Source organism: Cynoglossus semilaevis, chromosome 20 (assembly GCF_000523025.1).
Source record: "Cynoglossus semilaevis isolate Cse_v1.0 chromosome 20, Cse_v1.0, whole genome shotgun sequence".
Classification (NCBI taxonomy): domain Eukaryota; kingdom Metazoa; phylum Chordata; class Actinopteri; order Pleuronectiformes; family Cynoglossidae; genus Cynoglossus; species Cynoglossus semilaevis.
The window spans coordinates 646,496-674,314 of record NC_024326.1 but is presented as its reverse complement, the minus strand read 5'-3'; the positions used below and the strand labels follow the sequence as shown (position 1 = coordinate 674,314).

At 39.0% G+C, this 27,819-nt stretch overlaps 4 protein-coding genes and 1 long non-coding RNA gene across 5 annotated transcripts in view; 4 read left to right on the top strand and 1 right to left on the bottom strand.

Moving 5' to 3' along the window:
- The first annotated feature begins 3,656 nt into the window (after positions 1-3,656).
- On the top strand, positions 3,657-10,645 carry crsp7 (cofactor required for Sp1 transcriptional activation, subunit 7). Its single transcript, XM_008333705.3, has 3 exons — positions 3,657-4,329; positions 6,010-6,084; positions 6,589-10,645. The coding sequence occupies exons 1-3, from the start codon at positions 4,258-4,260 to the stop codon at positions 8,287-8,289; spliced, it is 1,848 nt and encodes a 615-aa protein (XP_008331927.1). The 5' UTR covers positions 3,657-4,257; the 3' UTR covers positions 8,290-10,645.
- On the bottom strand, positions 10,309-13,561 carry LOC112488684 (uncharacterized). Its single transcript, XR_003053026.1, has 2 exons — positions 12,590-13,561; positions 10,309-12,384 (listed from the first exon to the last, which is right to left on the bottom strand). It is a non-coding gene; the product is annotated as an uncharacterized LOC112488684 (long non-coding RNA).
- A 180-nt stretch (positions 13,562-13,741) lies between these two features.
- On the top strand, positions 13,742-21,318 carry cnn2 (calponin 2). Its single transcript, XM_008333706.3, has 7 exons — positions 13,742-13,950; positions 17,221-17,342; positions 17,467-17,533; positions 18,138-18,275; positions 18,367-18,483; positions 19,535-19,681; positions 19,989-21,318. Exons 1-7 carry the CDS (start codon positions 13,894-13,896, stop codon positions 20,292-20,294), a joined length of 954 nt encoding a protein of 317 aa, XP_008331928.1. The 5' UTR covers positions 13,742-13,893; the 3' UTR covers positions 20,295-21,318.
- Positions 21,319-22,464: 1,146 nt separating this feature from the next.
- rps15 (ribosomal protein S15) lies at positions 22,465-24,461 on the top strand. Its single transcript, XM_008333707.3, has 4 exons — positions 22,465-22,565; positions 22,971-23,056; positions 23,430-23,664; positions 24,302-24,461. Exons 1-4 carry the CDS (start codon positions 22,563-22,565, stop codon positions 24,413-24,415), a joined length of 438 nt encoding a protein of 145 aa, XP_008331929.2. The 5' UTR covers positions 22,465-22,562; the 3' UTR covers positions 24,416-24,461.
- A 148-nt stretch (positions 24,462-24,609) lies between these two features.
- LOC103395878 (dipeptidyl peptidase 9) overlaps positions 24,610-27,819 on the top strand; it is a 10,834-nt gene continuing 7,624 nt past the window's right edge. The window contains exons 1-4 of the mRNA XM_008333708.3: positions 24,610-24,873; positions 24,947-25,784; positions 27,132-27,222; positions 27,367-27,636. Of these exons, the coding sequence (XP_008331930.1) occupies positions 27,167-27,222; positions 27,367-27,636 (326 nt within the window). The 5' untranslated portion in view covers positions 24,610-24,873; positions 24,947-25,784; positions 27,132-27,166. The remainder of the gene's footprint in view (positions 24,874-24,946; positions 25,785-27,131; positions 27,223-27,366; positions 27,637-27,819) is intronic.

Sequence of the window (27,819 nt, the reverse complement as noted above, 5' to 3'; positions counted from 1 at the left end):
AGCTTAATGTCCAAACCAGATCCCATTTTTAATTATGATTTCTTTTTTTGTTTTTGGTCTGATATACAGTATTCCATACATAGTCAGTGTACAGGACAACAATAATGCAGTTTCATGTTCCTGATCCTGCCGCCTGCTGCAGCAGAAGACAGGAATTGTCATAAATTGAAGAGATAGAAGGCTTATCTCCAATCAGAATCCTGTCAGGGGCTACATCCATTTTTTATAAAGGGTCTGTGCTGGTGAAAAAACAGAAAAGAAATCAGCCTTTTGATGCACAAGAAGAAAACTGTGCTATTGTATTTTCTGTTTACTGTGTGTTCTTGTATTTATGTTCAGTATCACCAGGATTTCCATTATGACATAGCTTTTATATATTGCAACTGTGTTAGAAAACAACGTTTCACCCTGCGCTGTTTGATTGTAATGTCCGTCAGAAGATGCACTGAGCAGAGTCCCTGCTGTAGCTCTTTATTCTCTGCTGGACCTCACATTTTACAGACATCCTCGGACGTCCACGCATACTGAAGAGCTTTTTCTGTGGTCATGTACTTCACTTAGCTCTGATTGGTCGACAGCACGACTGACGCGTCGCCTTTTACTGCCACATTTTTCTGCAATAGTGTTAAGGAAACCCGGTGGTGTTCAACCATAGTTTACAGGGACAAGAGTTTACAGCAGAGAGAGACATTTGTTTTTCTCTCACTTCAGCTGAGTGAAATACTGCTGTACTTCATAGAAGGTTACATATGAATATGTCATGGTCACATATTCTGTTCATATGATAAAAATACATGGTCATTTATCACCATATAATAGATTTGAAGGATTCTTTGGTATTTTTATTATATATGTAGTGTACATTTGGATAAATTTAAAAACTGACACTGTACTGTCACCCAATTTGTAACCCACCCAAAATGTGGTCATGACCAACTTGTAGGCCTTGACCCACTGTTTGAGCAAAAGTAATTCAATCAAAGCGAAAGTGAATAGACTTCTGTAATACCTGAAGGACCAGATGTGTGTCGTCCACGTACTTGATATTTCTCAAAGACTGCATTACAATCAGGAGAGAATACTCTGAATTTAAAAGTACATGGTTAACATGAAGTACTTGTGTAAACGACACTGAAGCAGAGGTGGCTGAGGACTTACTCACGCCTCGTACATTTCTCTCTCATCCGTTACGTTAAGACTTTCAAGAGAATATATGACATTTATATGGATTTACTTCATACAGTAAATATTTTTTTCTGTTCTGTATATTTATGTTTTTATTCAAAAAGATCACCCTTTGGGACAAAAGCTAAAGGCGACAGCTGCTATAAATGATTAAAATGAAAAACACCCTTTCCCTCGTCACACAATCTAAAAAAGGATCATAAATCATTCATGAACGTATCAAACCATTGTTTACATTGTTCATGAAGATCCTGCAGCTTCACGTAAAACATTGTGACTGATATGATATAGTCGAGTACCTGCATGATCCCGACTCTTCAAATTTGTCAGCAGAGACCTTTAAATGTTGCGTTTTGCTTTAAATTATAATGTTCCGTTTCACTTTTGTATCAATGAACTGCTGTAAAACACAATTTTCCCTGTGAATACCAGTAAATATTATACATGTTTTCTGAGAAGTAACACACCTATAACAGGAAGTACATGAAGATAATACTGACTCCTTCAGATACTGAATACTGTCTTTTCTATGTAGACTGACTTTGTGACATAACAGCTTATAACATACAACGTACCGGGAAGAATGTAAGGTTTTATAGAACAATGTGAAAGAAGGATGATGAAATAGTCAATAGTAATAGTAATCTACCAATAGGAATGCACACATTTGTTGAGAACATTCTTTGCTGTTGGGGACCACACAGTGGTGGAGTGGTTAGTGCTGGTTCCTTACAGCAATAAGATCGTTGATCTCCCATTTCTCTGTGCAGATGTGAGTCGGTTCTCTCTAAGCACTGAACATGGTCAAATTTCATTTTAGGATTGTTAAAATGCGCTACTAAAATTGTTAGCTTTTGTTGCTCATCCTAATGGATTCCAGTTTGTTTTCGATTGACAAAGGTCTGAACTGTTTCAGTCGTGTTTTGTAAATTTCTGCTACACACAAAATTTTATTGACTGAAACTCTTGCAGATGACAGAATCCTGGCAGTTTACTGAGGTGTATAGACTTTTCTATCCACTTTATGAGGTCAATAGGTTACATATATAAAATCTCTGTGTAGATTTGGAGGCTAGCCTTTCTCTGGTTGGAGCCTTGTACAATGGCAGCTAAATTGTAAAAAAGACAAAACAAAAAACATGTATCATGTGTTTCTGAATACAAAGACTGCACATGCATTGACTGCCATCATCTGATGCACTGTCCTTTGCTGCAGTGAACTCACAGCTACAGGAAACATCTTTACAGAATATGCAAACTCTAGCGTTCTGCAGCACAGCTTGGCTAAGTGGTACTTTATTGAGCAAACCCTTTAAAAAATGACTGGCTCAAACCTTGGTCTGTAAATTGTCTGTTTTGTAATTTTGTTGTTGAATTGGACCAAAAAATAAATTAAAAAAATCGCGAAATCAAGTTGGCTGTAAATGTTTGCTAAGCTCAAGACAAAATGTGCATCTGTTTGCAATGTATCTGATGTATTTTTCTTGTGTGAAGGCTTATGTCTTTGTATCAATGCATTATTATTTGTACATGAAAAGAGAATAAATATATCTTACTAATCAGAGATGTTTTTTTTTTTGTCCTTGGCCACTGTACCGGTACTTAGTACTTAATTGATAATTGTATTGATTAATGTGGTGTTTGTATTTTTATATTGTAAAACAAAGACTATAATCACTTGAATTAATCTGGAATAGTTAAAATTGAAAAATTGATTAAAAAACTACCCACTGAATCGTCTCCAACTTCCTGGCACGAGTCTAACGAAGGTGCAGGACTCCCTCTGCTGGTGAAAGATTGGAATGTCATTTATGAAAATATTTATTGACGATTCATCAATAATAATAACATAAAGAAAATAAAATGAATATGTGATATATATTTGTCACTGATAAACTTTTGACTAGTTAGACGAATTAAGAAGTTAATTCCAGCATAAACCCAAAATCCAGGCTTTAGTCTGTAATGTTTGAAAAGCATCATTCTGTAAGGTTCCTCTATTAGGTGGTTAACTGGTTTGGGTAAGAAAAAGAAGAACAGACTCTTTGCAGAGAAATACGGATCATGGCAAAACGGATCAAGATTTTATGCACAAACAAAATGTTAAAAAAAGATAATCCAGACAGTTAGCAACTTTTCAGTGTCCATTTATTTAGCTTCTGATATCCTTTTTCTGATTTCTCACATGTTGATCAACAAACTTAAACTATTGTTTTTTACAAGTCTAAACTGACATTTTTGTTTAGTTTGTTTTTTTTAATTGTATTTTGTCGAGTACAATATTTATGAGGGTAAACAAGTCATGTATGACATCAATGCTTAGAGTGTAGGCACCACTGTTGTCATCTATAAAGGAAGAGTGAACACAAATATGATTTTTTTTTTACCAGAAGAAGCAAGATCTTTGATCCTTTGAAGAAGCATCGGACTGACTGAGTCTTCTATGTGTGAACTGGCACAATGTGAAAAAGCCTAAAAGAGCAGACAGAGAGGAAAGAGGGAATTATAACATAACAAAACAACCCCCACAATATTTAATTTCGATCAATCGACCTATTTCTCTTGACAGTTTACCTACATTTGAACTGATGTACACCTGGTAATAAATCAGATCATTATTCAGTTATAGACGACGTTCTCTAGTCCAGTCAGTGGCTGCAGCTCCTGCAAACACAATCAGCCTACACACTTTGGGAGTCACAATTGTCGCATGTTGGGTAAGTGCATTCCAGGTGGATAGCTCTGTACATAAGCGCACGCCAGTGGTGTTTACTTGACTACGTGCAGTCGTCAGAGGCGCAGACGGCGTATCCCAGCATGCAACAGGAGGCCGTGCACACATCCAGCAGCTGGTAGTGAGTCGCTGAGGCGCTGAGCAGGCAGCAGCTAGCGGCCAACACACAGCGCACAACACTTCCACCACTTCCATGTGAGAGAACAAACCACGCCGTTTACCTTCCAGACGACACCAAAATATGCTGTACGAGCGGCTGGCGTGTCAGCGCAGCGGCGTTTGAGCTCTTGATTTTGGAGGATTCCTCCCTCCATCTTCCGAATCGCACCAGACGGGCAATGACAACGGTCTCAGCAACCCCGCAGCAGATGAAGGACCGGCTGCTGCAGGCCATCGACAGTCAGAGCAATGTGAGTGGCGCTAGCAGGCTAAATTAGCTACACTTAGCCTGTTTACCTGTACATATAAACACCCACACATGGTACTCTGTTTAGTTGTTACTATTATTTTATGCCTATTTTGTACTCACACTACAATGAAATGATTGACTTTTGACTTTTTAATCGAAGCGCATAGAGACTCACTTGGTCAGAATGACAGCTCATTAGCTGCGTTAGCATGGTAGCTGCATTAGCATATCTTAAACCGATTTTAGACTGTTTAAGAAGTAATTAATTAAACGTAGGTCAACATTATTTCGAATTTAAACATAGTTTTGTTTCACGAATATAATATCCATGTGTAGCTTCTATAGCATTATCTTGAACAGTTGCAGTTACGTTGTAGGAAATAGTCTGCTCCTTCCTTCTTAACTTAGCGGTAGCTAACTATGCTAGCACGGAGAAGTGCCGACACTCAAACGCTGATTGACTTTGGCCACAGGATAAGTGACTCTCCTTCGATTAAAGATGGGGTTTCCCAGGTCTAGTGTTGCACACGTGTGACCATATAGTTTAAAGGATTGGAGCAAGCATTTTTTGGACATGACACGTTGCCACATTTACTTTTTAGGGTAACAGTGTCCCTTGTAACAGGCCCGGACCGAAACTGTTCAGTTAGGGGTAGCAAATAGAAATTTAAAAGAGGCACTTCAGTATTTAGTAGTACTTTGACTGTTATGCTCGTGATGCAATTTGTGTGTTGTGATAAAGCACAAGAGAGAGGGCAAGGGTAGGAACATGGACTATTTTAAACCTAAAAATACAATCAACATTGACTGAGAACACGAAAACAGCAATAGTATAATACAATTAAAGGTACTGCTAAAAGAAACACGCAAGTATTTGCGGATATATATCTTAAAATTTTCCAAGGAAAATGTTAAAGCTTTTCAGAAAACAGACACCCAGCTAGAGCCATGTCAGCAGAATGACTAACTTTTCTACCAGGCACTTAATGTGAAATTTTGCAATATTCCCTGAGCAACCTAGAAGAAATTGAGCTTGTTAAGTTGCTAAATAATTTAATGTTAATTATTTGTCCTAAAGACTGGATTCTGTGGAGGTCTACTTCTGACATTTTGTTACGTCAGTGAAAGTGCTTCAATAGAGTAGCTTTACCTTTCTGTGTGTCTCACTGTCTCCATGCCACCGTGCAGGTTAGAACTACTAACATTGACAGCATAACAACATAATGCAAAAGTAGAAATAATAGGATACATTATTGGAAGCTTCCAGTGGAAAAATTAAATCCATGTGTGACATGTAAAACAGATTTGACGTGCTCTCCTGTGCAGTGATCTGGCTGGAACAAATGTTCTGTTTTGAAACGACTTGCATTGAGATTATTTAAAAGTTTTATTCAAAATGTTGTATACATGGGTAATCATGTGAATGGCAGTTGGAGTGGTCTGTATGTTTGTGAGTCTCTCCTGTGCAGTGATCTGGCTGGAACAAATGTTCTGTTTTGAAACGACTTGCATTGAGATTATTTAAAAGTTTTATTCAAAATGTTGTATACATGGGTAATCATGTGAATGGCTCTGGTTCTGGTCCTAATGTTGCATTATATGGTAGTGTTGTATTAATCATTTTCCATGTTTGTGGCTTTAGGAGAGTAATGCAAGCTGTTTCAATGTCTCTTTCCTGCAGATATGCAATATGGTTGTTGTGTTGGAGGTAATTTCCTGTCTTGAAAAATATCCCATCACCAAAGAAGCACTTGAGGTAAGACAATTAGTCATGTATTAAGGACTTCTGGCCAGTGCTATTTGAATTATCACATTGTGGGTTTAAACCCCAATATATGTTGCTACCAGTTCCAAGTAAAAGCATTGGTGCTAAAATGTAGGTATTCTGTATTACTTCTACAATTACTACGTCCACATTAGCCTTAAGCCTATTTCTACTAAATACTGCAGAATTTGACTCACATTTGGGACTGTGTGAATGCTGGACCTTGGCTCTTGTCCAGGCCAAATTATCACGCACTGGTCTGTCTAAGGTAGTGCTCTTGGAACAACTTGTAAGTTATACATGATCTCTGGTACTTTTTGGTAGCTCTAAAACCCACGATGAAACATCAGGGAAAATGGGATTTGCTGTATTTAACATAACAAATTCAAGCTACCACTAGTGTAATTCTTTTAACATTAAAAACACCTGTTCCTAAAGATAACATACAAAAATAGTGCTACAAAATCTATTTCTTCTTTGTGTTTGATTTTGCAGGAAACCCGATTAGGAAAATTGATCAATGATGTACGGAAGAAGACCAAGGATGAAGATCTGGCCAAACGTGCTAAAAAACTTCTAAGAAATTGGCAAAAGCTGATTGAACCTGGGTCGGCTGTGGTCGCAAGTGCTCCTGGGTCTACAAATGGTAGTTCGCATCCATGCAGGACAGAGGCATCTTCCCCTGAACAGTCTGTGTTGGGAAAGGGGGTCTCTGAAGTCAAAATCAGAAACGATGTACACAACACGTACTCCCCAAAAGCTGAAAAATCAAGCAGTCGCAAGCGCCGGGCAGAGAACAGAGACAGCGGTGTGCACTTACCAGAAAAAATCTCCAAGTTGTCTTCATACGATAAGTCACCACCCCCCACCAATGGGATTGCTGGTAGTCCAGACGTCCCACCTGACCAGGAGGTAGTCCCATCTCCTGACAGATCTCGAATAGAGCACCTTGAAAATGATAAAATCAACAGAATTCCAGTAAATGCTGTCAAGCCTCGCCCCAGCTCCCCTGGTGTGGCCAAACTACCTAGCACTTCATCTTTGATCAAGGTTGCTGTTATGCAGCAACAGGCCAGACTAGATGAAGGGGGAGGAGGAGCTGGGGGTGGTGGAGGGTATTATCAGGCCAGAAGTCCACGTGGCCTCACAACCAGTCCAAGGAGTATGAAGCAAGACACACTGACCAAGCGCTCCAATGTGTATGCACCAAGGGGAACACCAGTCCCGAGCCCTTCCTCCAGAAACTCTCCTTTGTCGTCCCAGCCCATTTCCTCTCCCGCTCACGCGTCTTGCACTGACAAGCTGCCCTTTTCATCTCACAGGTCCTCGATGCACTGGGTCGGTTCATTAGATGTCTCCTCTCACTGCTCATCCCAAGATGTATCTGCAACACTGGAATCCCTGTCAGTTTCCCCTTCAACATCTCTCTCCCAACAGAACTCAGAACTACACAGACAGACACCTGAGGCCGCTGCGGCCGTGTCTGATGACACAGATGGGTCACTGGCCCTCAACTCGGAACATAAAAAGAGGAAATACAGGTCGAGAGACTATTTTGTCAACTTAGATGGACAGAAACTAGAGGATGTGACAAAGCCAGTTCGGTTAAAAGAACGCAGACTAACATTTGACCCTGTCACAGGTCAAATTAAATCTCTGGTACATAAAGAACCTTCACAAACAGAAGAAGCCCCTAACCCTTATGAGCCTAGGCAGAAAACTGAAAGCACTGTACCACCACCAGCTGCCCCAGGCCCAGGTCCTGGACCTGGACCTGGACCTGGTTCTGGTTCTGGTCCTAACCCTTTCCAACAGACAAACTGGAAGGAGCTGTCCAGAAATGAAATCATTCAGTCCTATTTGAACCTTCAGAGCAATGTTCTAACCTCTTCTGGGGTACAGACCCCAAGTGCACACTTTTTCATGTCTGAGTATTTGAAAAGAGAAGAACAGGAAACTAAGCAGCTGAGAAAAACCCATGCTTTGCAGACAGACATCCCAGTAAGTGATTTACCAGGTGTGACACGGGAGGTGACGGCAGACGACCTGGAGAGAATACACACAAAACACTGGCCAGGGGTGAATGGTTGTTATGATACCAAGGGCATCTGGTATGATTGGACGGAGTGCATATCATTGGACCCTCATGGGGATGAAAGTAAATTGAACATCCTGCCATACGTTTGCCTAGACTGAGGGGTTTGGGACAGTTGGGACTTTTCCCATTCCTCTCTCTGTCTCTGTGTGGAGGCTAGACTTTGTGATTTTGTTTGTCCATTGTGAGTTTGGCAAAAGTCAGGTCTGCTAAACTCCCTTCCCCTCCACGCCTCTTCATCTTTCTGTGAAAATTTGTTGAGATTTTGGTATAAAAGAGTTAAGGATTAAAATTATATTTGAGTTCCTAAAACCAAGGGCTGTTTCTGTTTTTATTTTTCAAACGGAAAGGATGAGGCCCAGGTTGCAGAGGGCTGAAAGTAACACACAAACCCAAAGAGAGGGCAGCAATATTCCAGTCAAGGAATGTCGTAAATGACGCTGGTTTTTAAGCTTTTGAATTGAACCCTCCATTTGGGCTCGTTAGTATAACACTGCCCTCTGCTTTTACATTCTCATTTTATTGAGACATTACAATGTGACTTTGAGGGAAGGCTTGGGTTTAGCTCTCCTGTTCAGACTGCCATGTTGGTTCCCAGAAAAGGTGTGGATAAAGTTAATCGAGCACAGGTAGAGCTGAACATGTACACAGTATAAAATACTGGAGCATATTTGGCAGTTACAAGAAGCTTTATGTGAGATGAAAAAGAGTAAATTATGAATTTCATGTATACATCTATTTATTTTTGACCAGTTCATCAAAATAGGTGTTTAAAAGCCTATAGATTTTTTTTTTGCATTAGGATGCTGTTTGCCTCACCCTCGCCAATAGAGGGCCGACACACATTTTGCGTAGTTCTCCCTAGGTTCGGTCGACACATTTGGTTCACAACATTCCATATTCCATCCTACATCCTGTCTCATCCACAGCTCTTATGGTGCTTTCACACCGAACAAGACTAAAAGGATCACACGACGCCCACAGAGCAGTACTTTTGCTCTTCTGTTTACTCTCGTTTTCTTAGCAGACAGGAATCTAATGCTAGTTTAATGCTAGTGCTGGCTTTAATCATTAAGAATTATTGTGCTGGAGATGCAAATGTTTTTGCTGGTGAGCCCAATTAACAGGGCAGCTACTCTTAATACCTCCTTTTTCTTTGTGCCCCTGCTCGCCAGTAGTGATACTGCAGCCATAAGCTTTACAAGAGAGGGTATAGATCCCTATAAATTACAGTATTAGATGTTGGGGAAGCCAAACAGAAACCAAATGACTACAATGTCTCAAAGGTTGGCCGCAATGCCGGTGTCCATCATTGACATGACGACCCCACATCGGCGAGTCAAAACATTTTAATATCAGTCACTTGTCATTTGCGTCTAATGCCTAATGTCTTCTGCATCAGTTCTAACGCCTGACAAAAATCTCTTTCAGTTTGGGAGACAACCTTGCCATTGCAATAACTTAGCATTTCCATCGGAAAAACGCTTTGCTCCACGTTCGGTGTGATCCCACTTTGATGTCTGTGTAGTTCCAACTCTAAAGACATTTGTTCTAAAGGAACTGTATGGTTCAATCTATTAAAACTTGTGGTGCTTTTCAAATTATGAACTTTATACCAGTAAACATTGCCTCAACTTCTTTCCCATACGGAATAATAAATATGGTGTTGATCAACACCTGAGAAAAATGGAAATATTTGAATCTTGAAACTCCCCAAGTTTCCATTCCATTAAACTGTTATTCTCCTGAAATTACCTTACAATGTTTTCATATGAAGAAGCCTTGTGTGGCGTGGTGACCTTTCATGCATTTGTACATAAATTTGTTTGGTCCTTTCATCCCTGGCTTTGTTGAAGTGTTCATTCTGATTGCACCCACAAGTGAGTTAATGTGGCCATAAATATTCAAACTTCTTAGAGTTGAGAAAATCTGAAGAGTGCTTTCCAGGTAGCAGTAATTTGGCTTCTGTGCGTTTAAGTGATGGAGAGACACGGCTGTGCTCATCAGATAACTTTGTCATTATCCATGTGACCACACCTACTTTCTCTTTATACACCTCACTACCATTTTTGTACACTTTATTTGGGTTCAAATTGGCTTTTGTGCTGCCTCTCTGTTCATTCTTTTAAGTCACTCATCCCTACCAATGTGCCTTGGTAAAAATGGTTAATCTGGATTTGCAGTAAACACGCCTGTCTGTAGAGCTGGGTTTATGTGCGATAATTCAAATCCCATGACGCTGTTATATGCACCGTTTCTGTTCCAATTTCTTTTGTACACGTTGGTCTAGCAAGGGTGAAGCTGCAGACGACTGCAACACAACACAGCTGGCAATAAAGGAAAAGTGCTACAACTGGTTGATAAGAATCTGTTTTCTGCGGTTTGTCTGAGGCATCTTTATTTGTTAAGTGTTTAACATCTCTCAGTTGTTTGACAAATAAAATGATCTAAATCTAACGCTCAGTCCACAGACTGCTGCCTCTTTTTATGACAAAATAGTGTGTAGACATTGTTGAACTGCTTTGATGAAATGAGAAGTTCCTAAATGAGTTCTGGATACTTTTAATAATTGAGGTATAATTTGATGGTATTTTAACAGTATGCAGTGTCTCCTCCCCTGCTCCGGGGCTGCTTTATTTATGTATTCATGCCATTATTTATTGTGATGATAAAACAAAAAATTGAACGTTTAAGTCTGACACCTGAAAGGCTGCAGTGTTGCTGCAGTAATCTAAGATTATCCAGTAATCTGTAAGAACAAATAGTAAGATTTATTCTCTAAGAAGAATTAATTTTACTATTTGTTTTTTTTAGTATTAAAATGCACTTGTTAAAGTCCTCAAGTTGCTTTTTCTAAAGTTTTAAATGGCCGCTTTCATTATTCAACCTGCAATACCCAGTGGATGAATTCTTTTTCAATCTGATGCTAAATATTTTCTTAAACAGAATCTCTGTCACTTAGGGAAAAAGTGCAGGCCTAGGGCAGCATTCTTGTATATAAATTCTACCCAGTAATTCTCTTGGCCGATAGAAATTACATAACTTTTGTATTTTATTGACAACAAAGTCCAGAAAACTCTCCCTTTACAATAAGAGCGCAACTGGATTGTTGCACTTACCGAGTTGTTCCACATGGGGGCGCGCACTCTCCACTTGTCTACATCGGTAGTTTGTGACGTACAGTAAGAATGGTGTGGCCTCAGCAAATTAATACCTTTTGTAACAACTGGCTCGGACCTGTTATTATTGTAGCCTTACAAATGATCATTCACACAGTCAGAATAATTCGATTTCGGTCATGTACACATTGTTAAAGTCAATAAGCTAAACTAATAGTTTTATGTAATATGTTTATTGCGTAAATAGGTATGGTAGGTGGGGTTTTGACGTCATCACCATGATTCAAGTACCTTGAATCATTTTACTGTATCTCGGTGAGTAACTTGTCTCTTGCGTGTTTGTACGCCAGACCTTAAATCATCTGTCTTTCCACATTTATGATGTCACCGACAGCCACACGAACACTGAGGTACACAGCTGTTTGTATGAGCTGACACACATGTCTGAGAGGTGAAAAGAAACACCTGGACCGATGACATCACTCCTCACGTATGATATTCAATTACCATCTATGTCTGGGAAACGTGTGCAAAATGTTCACACCTTGGCAGGAAATTCACCTCTTGAATACGATCACATTATTTGGCCGTAGTGAGCTGTTCTAGTGGCAGTTATAAGTAATTCCAGGACAGTTATTGTAAATGTTGAACTACTATCTATTAGCTTATATTTAGCTGTTATTGGCTAACTGAACGCCCTGACCTCAAACATATTAAATTATACCACACATCATTTCACTTTGGACTAGATTTATGAACAAGGTCAGAGCAGATGTCCAACCCTGAAACAACCTACTGTGTGTTTGTGTTAGTTCAGTTGTCTTCCAGCTGAGCATATCTCTATAAACAAATGCCTATTGTTTATAATAAGATTGTAGTCTTTCAGGAAACATAACTGGGGAGGTGTCTGTGAGCACGATTTCCTGTTGTTTGTGTAAATGCACATGTTAAAACCTTCCTTTATATTTAAAAACACATAAATTATATGGTTTGTTATCTCAAGATGTTCATATAAACAATATGACAAGGCAAGTTACCTTTAGTCGGGGTTGGAGCTGTAGCCGGTCAGAGCTGACACTGCAGGAAAAAGGATATTTCCACTCTTAACGCCTATTTTTGAAAGGTCTGTTTGAATAAAGGAGCCCAACAATGTCTTGGTGTGAGGCCTAACAATAAAACACTTAAATACTGTATGATAATTATATGTATGATTATCAATAAAAAATTATAATTCATTATAAATACAATATTATACAGACTGCCTTGCATTGAATGTGGATACCTCACAGCAAATGTGGACATCTTGATGTTTTTAATTCCGTCAAAAGTTCAAAGTTGAGCCCAAACTCTTTGTTGGTTGAGTTGATTGTGATTCAGTCTGATTTGTATACTCCCAGACATGCCTTTGAAAGAGTTTTGGCAAAGGGGAGAAAGGTGGTATCTGTTATCTCAAACTACACAGCAGCCCCATTACGTCACCCCAGTAGCTCACTCTGCTTACTTCAGTTCCGCTAAACTTTTTTAGAGCCGTCTGTGACTCAAAGCAGAAAAAACGACCAACTGTCTCGTCCACTGCTGGCCTGGTATTCAGGGTGGGACCCGTTGGTCACTCCCACCGCCAGGAATTTGGGACGTTTCCTTCCATATAAGGACTTTTTGATATCAATCGCAACCTAAGGAAGAGCAGGGAAAAGGTGGAGCCCGGGATCGATTAACGAGTAGAACGAACAAAGAGTTCAAAAGAAGAGAGATAAATAATGTCTAAGTACTTCCGCCTTTGCTGAAATGGCTTTGTTAAATACATTTCTTTTGGTTAATATTACTGGATTTAAAATGTAATTTGTGTAATTATACAATAAGTAATGTTTATAAATGCAGAAGTACATCTTAATACAAATGTAACAATGAAGCTCCACAAGGAAAATATGCCCTTTGTTTCATAGTTAATAACTTTCAAGTACACAGTATTAATGTGTTTAGACACTTTGTCTTGCTTATTCCATATTTTGGATTATAGTTGTGGTCAACCTTGGTAAATAAACCCATGTGTCAGTCTGAGTGGAAACCTCAACACTGTCTCAAAATTGTTATAATTATTACAAATCTACACTTGAGAAATACCGTTATGCTGCAGTGAACTCGTGAAATGTTTGAGACTGGTCATGAGATAATCCTAAATGCTGTCTATAATGTAGTGTTTTGGGGGCTCCTTCAAGTTCAAGTTATTATAAACCTCTCTCTAACAACTGAAACTGAAAGTATTGCTCATTAAATGTTCGTTGACGTCTATCTTTGAATATTCATCAGATTTTTTTCTCTCTCTTTTCTGCCACGCACTTTCCTATAAAAGGCTATCCCCATCTGCGTTTAGCTGCAGTGAACCATCTTGACGACGCATAGTCGCCTCTTTCAGGAAAACCGTTGCATCGTTCTAATTGGTGGCTGTTAAAGAGAAGGAAGTGTTACGTTCCCACAGAAGTCTCATTGGAAGAGAAAGTCGCTCTTAATCCTCGGCAATTTTTTTATCCACAGCCCAACTTGTCTCCTCGTAAACCTCTGAACCAGAATAAATCTGCATTTCTGACAATGGCTTCCTTCAACAGAGGCCCTTCCTACGGGTTATCCGCAGAAGTTAAAAACAAGGTGAGTTTGCATTTATAACTTTTGAATATTATTGTAAAAGTTTTAATAAACTTTTTTGCGCCCTTCATCCATGCCCGTTTCCAAGTTACCTGTCCGCCTCCATTTTGTGCAAGTGTGTTAAAAAGTGTGTCTAGTTTGAAAACTGGTTTAAAAGGTAGTCTGAGTGACACCTAAAAAGATAAGGTTAAAAAGTGTGTCTAGTTTGAAAACTTTATATCCGTCTTCGGGGTTTTTGCAATCGTGAGAACTCGGATTCAGTTCACCCTAAGTTTAAAAACCAGTATATGGGCGTTGTCCATCCTGGCAAAGAACTGTGTCGTTGTGGCATTACAATAACCACACTTATTCCAGTTTCCAGTCTTTTCTATGCAGTTGGAGGTTATTTGACAGTGACCCGCATTAGCGGTTAATATAGTTCTTCCTTAACGCCACTGATGGGATGCCATTTATCCCCCTATTGACATTACCTTTTCCTCCTTTGTTGTCAAAGACAACTGATTTCTATCTCTGTGTCTGCTACTCTGAGGGTCAAACTTTACTCTGTTCTTATTATGTTTCATGGATAGAATGATTTATTCTTGTTTACAGTTAGGCAAGGTAAACCTGAAACCAGCATCCAGATAGATATTGTATCACAATCATTTTGGAGAGAAAAGCTATTTGATTTATTTATGTGTGTCTGCACAAATCCCTGCCCATCAGCATCCACTTAAAATACCAAAGAAGATGTTAGAGATAGCAGCACTGATCACATAGTATGGTATTGTTCTGACCACTGCACAATAGCTGATCATTTCCCTTTAAAATACTCCTAGTTTCATAAAAACAAGTTCTCTATAAAGCATTTCCTACAATGATTAGTCACAAATCAATAGAAATGCTCAAATGGCTATTGAATAAATTATGTTTATACCATTTAATAGTTTTTGTTTTAAACATTTCATATATATTTATTGAATATAACGTCCATCCATCCATCCATTTTCATCCGCATATCCGTTACCGGGGCGCGGGGGCAGCAGTACCAACCCCCCTGAACCTTCCTGCAGGTGGTGAGTCCACTGGAAGGTACCAACCGCCCTAACCGGGATTCGAACTTGCCCAGGAGGTGAACTCTGGGGTTCCAGACCAATGACAGAGACATTGCCTCTGGGCCAAAGCGCCACAATATAAAGTCCATATACTGCAATTTGCTGGAGAACTGTTTAGGTCCTCACCCATTCACAGCTGTGGTTGGCTCCAGTGACCTTGTGACCCTTAAAAGAAGTGAGTGGTAGATAAGGAATGAATGAAAATAAATCATTCAATTCTAGAGGAAGTGGGGGGGTATGCCAAACCTGTTGCTTGTCAATATATTCGAGGATTATCTGCCCCAAAATTCTATATATTCTTCCTTAGGTCATAAGTCAAGAAAATAAATCAACTTTGGATGTAGACAAATCAAAATACATGCAATATTCTTTTGTCATGAAGAAAATATGGTGCAGCTGACATGGCCGGCCTGTTAGAACTCTTTCACATTGAGTCAGCTTTTTCATTTCGGTTTATCCTGCTTTCTTATTTTATATGCTTCAGAAAGCCCTGGTAGTTTCCCAAACCTCTGCTAAGCTAATACACCACCAAACTTTACTTCTCTTTTCCTTGGGCTTCAAGGTTCAATAACAGGAAATGTCCAAAAGCCATTCATTTTGTTGTGAGGTAGACCACAGACAAAAAGGTGGGGGTGGGGAGTCTCACAGTGAGCATTGGGGGAAAAAATGTGGTTAAGGTGACATAGTTGATTCGATTTTATCTTAGCTCATAACATTTCATTCTTTGCTTTGTTAGGGAGATTAAGCAAAAACTATGTTAATGACAAAACATTAGGTGAGGCTTAAGTGACATCAACAGTCGACCTTTGAGCAAACTTTAGGATATGGTCTTCCTTTTCACTTAAAATTCTTTCACCTTGAGTTTTTTCCTCTCTGCATTCTTCTGCCATGCCCTTGTATGGGAGCAGGGGGTCGCACCCTCCACACAAAAAAATTCAGTCTGAAAAACAACCTAGTGTGAAGAACACATATAGTTTTCCTGTGTTTTTTCTACCTTGGGGAGTGAGGAGGAGGTGCGGGTGGATGGGCTGCAGAGATGCTGACTTGAGTGGTATTTCCTGCCCTGTGTGACGTATCTGCCTCTGTGAAATGTCTGGTATTCAAGGATTTAAAGTACCCCCCTATCCTCGCCCATCTCCCCCTCCTCTTTAAAACCACATAAAGATGTGGAAAATTGACGGGCTGTAACCACACGAGCTTTGGATCCTGAACTTAAATATGCGGTAGACAGTCCTGACATTCTGGGTTCATTTGGTACACGCACACACACTCATACACACACACACAAACACTCTGCTCTTTTGCAGCTTCTTTTATTCTGCTCTTTTATCCCAGTTCTATGGAAGAAATTCCTTGCACTCCCCTTGTCTCTAGGAGTTTTTGTGGTCAATTAAAACAGCGACTGTTCAGTACAACCCCAAAGAAAGGAAATGTAATCAGAAGATGGAGATTCCTTAAGAGCATAAGCAGCTGTTGGCCCAAGTAGGTTAGGCTTTTGCGCCTCAGCAAGGAAAACTGTTTGGTGGTCGATGACATACAGATCATTTGACACCTTCTATACTTGTTCTTCTTTCTTTTTTCACTCACTTCCACATTTCAGTTATTTACCACAAAAGCCTGAACTGTTCTATACAGATCCTCCTAAAAGCACTCTTTCAGAGTTTCTTACACTTATGTCAGGCAAGCAAAACCCTAACTTCTAAATCAAAGTAATACCCACACAGTGACACATTGAATCTTTGTGTGGTGTTACAGCCTGTTAAACTGACCCACCCCTGTGACTTTAGCAACAGCCTTCCTGTGCAGAACTATGCACTACAAACAGGATATCCTTGAGAGTGTATGTATGTATATGTGTGTGTGTGTGTACTGTTTGTGTATAATGTCAGTATCACCTTATTTATGAGAACTGATTGAGACAAACAACATCTCTGTAGACATGGCATACAACAAGTTGTCGTAGAAAAACAGGGGTTGACCATGAAACATGGTTCCATGCAGCCATAACACACACTTAAGGAGCCAGGGCCAACAAGTTCTACCATGTATAATTATTCCAAACAAGAGGGAGGCCAGTGTGGCAGTGAAGGAAAAACAAAGACCTTGACATGATGAATAACAAATAGACCACTACATTTTGCTGGATTATTTTTGACGTATTAACTCTATGTTGAACCAGATCGCACAGAAGTACGACCCTCTGAAAGAAGAGGAGCTGAGGATCTGGATCAAGGACATCACTGACTGCAGCATCGACTCTGACTTTCAGAAAGGTCTGAAGGACGGAGTCATTCTTTGCGAGTAAGCAGACATCACTGATCGTCTTTCACACTGTGACAAGAAAACTTTTATGTTTTTTTTTTTTTCATATGTGAGGTTTGTTGCTGCTAATTGTCTATTGTCCTCATCTGTTTCTCCATCTCAGACTTATTAACAAACTTCAACCAGGATCGGTGAAAAAGATCAACAATCCGTCAAGGAACTGGCATCAGGTGACACATTTGTTTTACCTGCACAAAGGTGTTGTGACTTCATGATTGCCCTTTGGTGCTACCTCTGTGGCGACACTATGGATTTCTACCTACATATCGTTTGAGGCCTATTAGCTCCTGTTTCCCTCTGCAATAGCAGTGTTAATGTTATGACGATTCTCAGCATCTCAAAACCGGTTTCTGATCCAGTTAAGCTGTAAACAGACTCTCTTGTTTAGGATTAGTAAACAGACGAGTGAGTGAATCGTACAGGTTGCAAATGAGGAGTGTCACTTGTCCTAATTGTATGTCAGGCAACATCCCCTAAAACTGAGGTGTAAACATTTTTTGGCATGGGAGCTGCTTTGCAAATGACAGGCTTAAATGGTCTACCTACTTAAAAATGTTCAATATATTTTAACTCCTAAACTGAACATACCTTAAACGTACTTAAATGGCTAAAGTTGTATGGCACAAATCAGCTCAACACACATACAAGTCTTACTTAGTATCAACTCAACACACATACAAGTCTTACTTAGTGAGTTACTCACTTGGTCTCTGCATAGATCCTAACCTTAATGTCTTTATGTTGCTCATTAATATTTAAATGACTCTGTTTCAGCTAGAGAACCTGGCCAACTTCATTGCAGCCATCCAAGCTTATGGCCTGAAGCCTCATGACATCTTCGAAGCCAACGACCTGTTTGAGAGTTCAAACATGACCCAGGTGCAGACAACGCTGCTGGCACTTGCTAGTATGGTGAGATTTGAAACTGGACTTTGGACACAAGAGTCGTATTGTCTTATCTGTGTTGTAGAAACTATCTGATATGTAATTGTTCTGTCTACAGGCCAAAACCAAGGGCTGCAACACAAGGGTGGACATTGGAGTAAAGTACGCAGACAAACAGGAGAGGATGTTTGATGAGGAGAAGATGAAGGCGGGACAGTGCATTATTGGCCTACAGGTGCTAATCATTTTGGACTCGTTTTGGAGTCCGGTTTTATAAGATTTGATAATACATCATACATTATTAGTATATGCTCGCAGAAGAACAAACAGTTAACTTTCTGATGATGCAGAACGGTGGTACAAATCTGTGAAAACACATTCCAGTAGGTGTGATGTCTTGACTCAGCCTGACAGGTGTGGCACTCACACAATTTCTATTTGTTACAACATGCGGCGAAACTATTGCAAAACCAGAGCTTGTCATGATGTCATGTCAGTCACACACACACACATCACATACTTGTTTCTGAGTGCTGTCCATTGTTCCAGTGGCCTCTTAAAGCCTGTGTGATTTGTTTCTGTCACCTAAAGTATGTTGAATATAAATGTGATGAGGGCTGTCACAGTGGAGCAATCTTCTATGTGGTCAATGGCTCAACACATTGCACTCTGTGCGGTGTTTGGTAGTGAGACTTTTTTTTTGGCTGCACTTCATTTGTCACAGTGCAGTTGTGAAACAGCGGATGAAGACTGTTTGTTCTGTTCATTTGCATTGTTTAAAATTGAATGGTCACTGAGTAGAGATGGAGACATTGAGAAGCTAACTACTAGACTAGAACAACCACATATTTGCATTGAAAAACAACTGGACGGGATTGATATAGCTCACAGAGGTCAATGGATGGCCAGGTGGATTATTAGCCAGAGCGGTTTAATAAATGGTGATATTAATGGAGTTTCAGTGAATGTACAGCTCATTTAGAGAAGAGGAAGTTACAGTGTGTCAGACAGAGGTCTTAAAGAGCCACTGCAGCCAGTGTTGTATATGTAAGGGCCAACTACACCTCCCATAACACTTTAATTAGTGTTTAATTACTGGAATACAAATGCACCCATTTTAGTTAGATTTACATTTTAGTAGATTTTTTTGTTATTTTTTTAGGGTTTTTTTTTTCTCAAACCAAATGAGACTTTTATTTTATTTTCAAAATGCGTTGGGGGGAGGGGGGAGGAGAGAAATCACCTTGTGCATACATGACTCATTGTGTTTGTTGTTGCCACTTCAGATGGGAACTAACAAGTGTGCCAGTCAGGCTGGAATGAATGCATACGGAACCAGGAGGCATCTGTATGACCCTAAAGCTCATATCCAGGCTCCAATGGACAACACAACCATCAGCCTGCAGATGGGCACCAACAAGGGGGCGAGCCAGGTACTGGGACCCATTTCCAACATCTCATAACTCATGTACTTTTATTGGGCTTCTGTGACAGGAAGCACCCGGGAATCAGTTGTTACCTGTTCCCTCACTGCTGTAAACCCATGTCATGTTCAGCCTTGCTGGGAGCTGCAACCTTCTGGATTATCAACACTGGCTTTACACTGGGCTCAGTTAAATCCTTGCTTTTTTTAGACTCTTTCTATCAACAACCAAAGAAAAGATGTCATACAGTGATGGAGTGAAAGAAAGAAAATCTCTCAGTTTCTTTATTGTCCCTCTCATTTATTTTCTGCAACAGGCTGGGATGACCGCTCCAGGCACGAGGCGTGCAATCTATGACCAGAAGCTGGGTACAGACAAGTGCGACAACACCACCATGTCCCTACAGATGGGCTACAACCAGGGAGCCAGCCAGAGCGGCCAGAACTTTGGCCTGGGGCGGCAGATCTTTGACTCCAAGTATTGCCCTAAACCTGGAGAGGTGGCAGGTGACGAAAATGGGTCAGGGGGCGTCCGTGACTACATCCCAGATTATCAGGATGAGGGTTACCAGGGTTACCAGGAGGAGGAGCAGGTGTACCAGGATGACGGGACGGATTACTAGGAAGGAGGAGTGAGTGCTAAGGAAGGGAATGAGATTGTAGAAAAGGCATAATCGGCAAAAAGACCTCAAGATGGACAGGTTATCCTTTTGTATACATTGGCAGGATGTTGCACCAAGTCATTCATCCTTTTTTTTTAGTTTTGTATGAAATTGTTTTTACTCTTTGCTCTAGTTGTGTTAGACCAGTGTCACACATATCATGATGAACTGTATCCTTGTGATTTTTGTTCTCTTTAACGTGACCAACAAAGTCAATCTTATTGGCTTGATAAATTTATTCCAGGGATTTTCTAATGTGCCATAGCCCTGCACCCGCCCTCACCTCCTTGTTATCCCCATTGCCCCTTTTTTATAATTACATACTTTTAATTAGATTTGTTTAAGGGGAAGCAAGGGTAAAGGGAAACAATTAAAATACCATACCATGTTTATCCATCATTGCTGCGTCATCTCTGTGAACGAATATGCTCTTCACTTTTAGTATTTGTCACTTCAGTATCCTCTTCATTCTTTCAGTATTGGTCGTTAACATTAGAGTCAATTCCTAGTGGTCCAAAAAGACATGAGAGAATAAAATGTCTTTTTTTTTAATCTCATCTCAGATTATCCCAATTTCATTCTTTTTTTTTCATAAGGGGAGGAAATATTTTCTCCTGTTTCCATAAGACGTCGAACTGGAGTCGAGCTTGTTTTCTTTGGATCTCACACACACAGTGCATCTCGAGTACAAATGAAATATTACACAAGTGAAGTTCTGAAACATTCCAAGCTAGAATGTTTTAAGTGAATCATTCCTAAGTGTTGGTTGCTTTGTGAACCAATCATGATTATATTTGATTTGTTATTTATGCTTATTTGTGTTTTTTTCCCCCCCATCGGGGCTCTTTTGTACCTTTTACTCTGAATAACATTTTATTTTGGACCATGTTTTTTCCTCTGGAATGATGATGCCAATGGAGAAAAATGTTTTTTAAATGAAATATTGTTATTGTGAATACTGTGTAATAAAGATGTGTATTCATTAGCTGGTGTCCTGTGGGTTTGTTGAGGGGGGAAAAGATTATCTGTCTATGGTGGTAAGTGATGTAAAAAGGCATTAATGAAAAAACAGCATCATGAATTATTCCTACATTCTCATAAATATACACTTACAGGCTGTCTGTAGTGTCTGTAGAACAGTTAAACTTCATGTGACAATAACTGTAAAACTATGTGGTTTAGAAAATAGTGACATTAGTGATGTTTCAGTGAATGTACAGCTTACTTGGAGAAAAGAAAGTTACAGTATGTCAGGTCTTACAATTTATTTGATGGCAAGTGTGAAGTTATTGACATTTAGCTTTGCTTTTTTACATAAACTCATAAAGATACTGAGAATTCTTGTTTATTTTATTGTTTACCTTTGGCTGGCTAACTATTTTTGAGTAGAATATTTGACTTTCAGATTGTTTCTCATTGTTTCAGATTTAAGTTTTTCTTAACTCCAGTTGCCTTAGGAAAATATTTTGTTGTTTGTGGTTAATTTTTAACCAGCTTATTTTTAATAAGCTACCTTTAAGAATCCTTAAAGGTAGCTTATGAACCCAATAAAGCTACCGTTGTGTTACATTTCCCCCTGAGCGTTTGGTTTCAATGGTTTTCAATTTTATGAATCATTTTATGCTTCATCCAGACTCACTCAGTAAAACCTCACACAAAGTGAAATTTAGTTTTAATCATTAAACTTGTGTTGGCTTTCCTAAAAGGTTATTACTTGCTAGATAAAGTGGACCTTATCATTGTTGATGCTGTAAAAAAATGTGAACAATTGCTGACATTGAAGATTCAAACACTAGAGCATTCAGGCTAGAACAGGCTATTGTGTTTGTTAAAATATTAGTATTTCCCCTAACCTCACAAGGCTGTTTAAAAAAAGAAAAGCAAAAAGGGGAAAAACAAACAAAATCATGATATAAATTTGGAACATACAGTACAGTTAGGTCTTTCCGTATCTATGACGTTTTGTTGTTTTTTGTTACTAAATCTGTTTTCCTCTTTCACATATTTAAACTGTACTTAATGAAAATAGGACACGTTGGTAGAAACACGAAACTGCTCAGAAACTTAGGTTTGAGTCTGTTTTACTGTGGTACAACAGCGCCATCTAACGTTTTATAAACCGCATCGGTTTACAATCGGAAAACAGTACCGGATGTTTACTTCAAATCGCGCGATACCAGAGCAAACGAGAGTTGAAGCCGTTCTTTCTCTACCGGAACTTCGGGCAAGATGGTAGGTACTGAACTCATTCTGGGGCCAAACGAAGTACTATCTATAGACATCTGAGCTCTACAGCAAATGTTTATCAAATCTGATCATGTCAACCGTTAACAATTTATGTCCGTTATTAATTAATCTAGAAATTGGAGTTTAAAATGTCCAATTAATCAATTTTTGGTTACGTGTTAGCACCATTAGCTATAGCCGATTGCGGCTGTGCTGGCGCAACAATTCAAACAATTTATTGTTTGGCTATAGGGAATAAATGATACCTTCAGTTTTGTTTGTTTTGTTGTTTGGTGGATAAGACGTTCTTCGCATATACATTGAATACAAAAGGACAGTCTACCGTCTGAGCTAGCTTTCTGTGCTAACGTTTGGTAGCATATTCATCCGGGAACATGTTTTTTCTTAAAGGCAGACGCCGACATCAAGAAGAAGCGTACCTTCAGGAAGTTCACCTTCAGAGGTGTGGACCTGGACCAGCTTCTGGACATGTCCTAGTAAGTGTCAACCGTGTTGGTGCTGTTATGGGAGCAGTTACACACAGTGCAAATTGTTGGAAATGCTGAATGCAAATTCGCAATGTACTACAGCATAAACAACGCATACAAACAAGTGTCAAGCCCAGATGGTCTTGCAACAGTGTTTAATAGTAATGTCGTTGGTTTACCTCAGTGCCATTTAAATTGATTGACTCATTGAATATAACCAGTATAGTCATGCATGTGATATGTGTATACTTTTGAAGTATTCCTGTTCTTTCAAATCACCCTGTACATGACAGGATAGTGGCAGTTGTAATGTGCATATGTGAAACTTCCTGGTGTTTTTTTTCCCCATTATTGACCTTACTGTCTTCTCTCTTCATTTCAGTGAGCAGCTTATGCAGCTCTACTGTGCACGCCAGAGGAGGAGGCTTAACCGTGGTCTGCGTCGCAAGCAGCAGTCCCTTCTGAAGCGTCTGCGTAAGGCAAAGAAGGAGGCTCCTCCCATGGAGAAACCAGAGGTGGTCAAGACCCACCTGAGAGACATGGTCATTCTGCCTGAGATGGTTGGGTCCATGGTTGGTGTGTACAACGGCAAAACATTCAACCAGGTTGAAATTAAGGTGAGGCAACATTGTGGTGTGTGCTAGTAATGATATATGGTCTTATTAATATGTCCGTTACTGTCAGTAAAAACCTCATCTCTGATACTAACACAGGAAACCTTTGGACATCATTAAGTTTACATTAATTTGGTTCTGGCAGTTTACCTGTGTTAGACCCATTCTGTAATGTGGTAAATGGTGTCTGCTCAGTTTGCACTTGATGGATCTTTTATTGTTAAAGTCATAGACCATTTTTCTGTGAACCATCAAACAGATCATTTGTCTTTTAGCATACAAAGAAGGATAATAAGCTACGTGCTATATCAAAAAACTATTAAATATTTACGTCTTCAGTTCAAATCTGTTATATTTGGATGTGAATGTGCTAACATTGTGTGGAGAACATTCAATGACTAAAGCCGGATAGAGAAAATAATGTAGTTTTTGTGAACATTCCTAATCAATATCTGTGAAAATTCCTAATCAATATCTGCTGTAATGTTACATAATATTGGTGCATGTCATAACAGTTTTGAATTGACCAATTAGACCTCAACTGTGAAACCCTTATAATCATGACCTTTCAGTGCTGTTGCTTAACTTTACAAACCCATGAGTTTGTCTTGTATTGAATGTGTTTGTTGCCTCTTCACAGCCTGAGATGTGCGGCCACTACTTGGGCGAGTTCTCCATCACCTACAAGCCAGTCAAGCACGGTCGCCCTGGTATTGGTGCCACACACTCTTCACGTTTCATCCCTCTGAAGTAGATTGGCTGTATTATTTGTATAAATAAACAAAAATCTGGGTTCCCAATTACTGTCTTTCCAGCTGTATTTGACATTACAATACAAATGCTAAAATATTTGTTTTTCAAGGTGGCGTTGAAGAATGTAATCCGGTAGGAATTATTCAAATGTATTACCTACGTATAAACCATCAGTGGTAAACGCTGGACAAATGGTAGTGAAATGCATATATATATAGACAAATGTGGGTGTCAATTAATGGTATAAATTAAGGGACAGAACTTGGCCCAAAATGTTCTAGAAAGGGTGAAAAATGCTAAATCACTAAAGTAGACCCAGTAAGTGTTATTTATGCCCCAGTTTGTTTCTCAATATGCTAGCTTTACTCAGCTCTGAACTGCTAATACAAAATTAATACAATTTAATATCAATATAAAATTTGTTGGTTTCCTAATTGTTGTTTATTCAACATTTTTGAGGTTATGTAAATTTTTATTTGGCCATCAAATTTGTTGGTTTCCTAATTGTTGTTGTTTATTCAACATTTTAGAGGTTATGTAAATTTTTATTTGGCCATTTTCTGGTATGGATCCCTTTTTATCAGTTCTTACAACATGTCAGTATGGTTACTAACACCTACTTTTCAAAACACTATATGATTCTCTACATCCCCAAAAGGTTACAAAATTCCAGATGGACTGAAATATCTCCCAGAGAACTATACTACTTCAATACATCTCCCTTTCCTTTTAAACATTTTGGTGATATTTATAAAAATACAGGCTATAAGAATTCTGGTTTTCTGCCTGAATTGCGATAAATGCTAGATATGTCTTACTTCAGGTCTTCACACCCAGGACATTTTAAAATATTGGATAAGGTAGTATAATTGCCCAAAACGAAGTCATTTGTATATACTATAAACTATGTCTTGCATAACTTTTCCTTTTTAATGATATTTGCGTAAATATAATAAGTACTTTCACAACTGCGAAGGGCCTTAAAATAAAACAGTAATTTAGCATTTTCCATATGAAATAAAATTGGGACTGGCTAATATATTGTCATTTAATGTAAACCATAATAGGATCATTATAAAAGTTATGGTGTTGAGTTTGATTTGCATGTCATAAAATTTAGTCTTCACACATTGTACCTCAGTGTGCCTTCGACGCCTTGACCAGAGCGGTTGTGCGCCACTCAAAGTGCACCGACCGGAAACTCCGGCCACGGACTAAACGTTCCTCCTCCCTTCCGATCGAAACGCCAGCTGCATTTTGTGTGTGGCCACTCTGGGCCATGGATACAACCTTTAGCCACTTCAAAATCTGTTTATTAACACCTAGCTAAATTGGTATATAACCCATTGAAAGAAACAGTGGCCACATTGGTGAGTATTTCCCATTGTTTCTCATTGTTTCAAATATATACTGATCTATCTACACAAAACAAAAACCGTTAGCTACAGGCTAGATAGCATTATTTAGCTCGTCAGCTAGCGGTGTGTAGCCTGTTAGCTACAGGGAAAAATGACAGATGAAAGATGTCCTGTCAAAACAGGATAGCAGCACTTAAGCAAAATAGTCGAGAATATCCAACTGTCACTGACCTAGGATTAATTATTTTCTTTTGCTGTCGTCTACGAGACGTTAGTGACGCTAAACGTGTTAACTCGATAAATTTACCGGTGTTTTTCTTCCAATATGACTGAATGCTTAAAACTGGAGAACAAAGCTCCATTGTAGGAGAGCGCAGTCTTTACACTAACTGACATAATTTTTTATGTTTAACTTAATTTATTCTCCATTTCTAAACCAAGTCACTTTTGGTAATGCATTACGAACAGAACAGAACCAACAGGCCCTTTGTGGCACCAGTAGATGAGTAATTATTTCCATTTATTATACGGGTAAAAAAAACTGACCACGTTCAGTTCAAGCAAAATGTTAAGAGTGTCGATTTCAATATCTCTCGTACGAAGTTGATTTTGATCTCATTTGTAGTCATGAATTCTGTCCCATCAATCGAATCTAAATTGTTTTCATTGTCCTTCATTTTAGGGATCTCTTTGTATTGTCTTTCAATCACTGCCTATTGTAATTTTAGATTTTATTTATTTATTTACTATTTCGTTATTATTCTGAAAGTATTTCTATTCAGAGCTGCCTGTTTTTTTGTCAACAACACTGAAGGGCTAGGTAAAATTGACAAAAACATTGTTATCACCAGTTAGCAAAAGTAGGAGTTACCCCATAATGTACTTATTCCTATCCCACCTTAATGCTATTGATATATAGATGACCAAACATTTAACATATGAAAAGTTGCTAGTTGTATTGAGTATTGTGGAAGTTTGGTGTTTAATATTTTACATTATTTTTTTGTTTTAGTGTCAATGAACTGATCTTGCTCTTGGTATGCATAGAATTTTACACAATGTGATGTTTATTAGATACAGCCCTCTGGTGGTATTCTTAAAAAACACATTATGCATTATGAAAGGTTAACAGAGCCCTGGTTAAATCATATGGTAAATGTTTTTGTGGGGTTGTCACGTTGCACTTTTTTGTGTTGTGCCATAAGTGAAATTGTTAGTATTGTCTGTACACCAGTTGTTTCAGAAAAATGATACTGCTTAATCCTTATGCAAATCATTAGATATAGATTTCAAATCTGGAATGTGTATTTTTCTTTTTCTTTTTTTATTCTCATGATTATATCTGTTGTTTATTTGCAGGTTACAGATTCAAGGTGTGGCACGTGGACCGGTGAATGCATAGAGTCAAGAGGGTCAAACTCTGTGACAATAAGGAGGATATCTGGAAAAGGTGGGGTGTCATATAACATAGGCTCACATAACCTGTCCTTTTGTGTAATATGATGGATGGTTATGATCTTATGACCAGGTCCTTTTAAAGGAACATAAAAGTTAAGTTGTGGCTTAGAGTTTAGATGCTTGTGTCTCCATCTAGCTGCTTGACAGTGAGCATGATGGCTGTGGACGGCCTTTCAGACAGTACAGAGGTGGTGGAGATGGAGGATGTTCCCTCCCAGTTCTTCGTGGAGAAACACTCGTGGGAAGGGCTTCGTGACATTATTCACTGTAGCAGGAAGTACTCCGGGATGATTGCAAACAAGGCTCCCCACGACTTCCAGTTTGTGCAAAAGAAGGATGAGAATGGACCTCACTCTCATCGGTTGTATTACCTCGGTAAGACTATTAATATTTTGGAAACTGGTCTTTGTCCAAGATTAGCTGATGTTTTTTACTAGTTGCCTACAACTCCCTTAACTTACCCTTAGTTATATTACCAGGATATTATATCCTCCAGATATCTATCACTGTGTTTAAACTTCACTTTTAACAGCAACGGGAAGTAAACTATTTCCCTATCATTTCTCATATTCGCTGCTTTTCCCTGTAC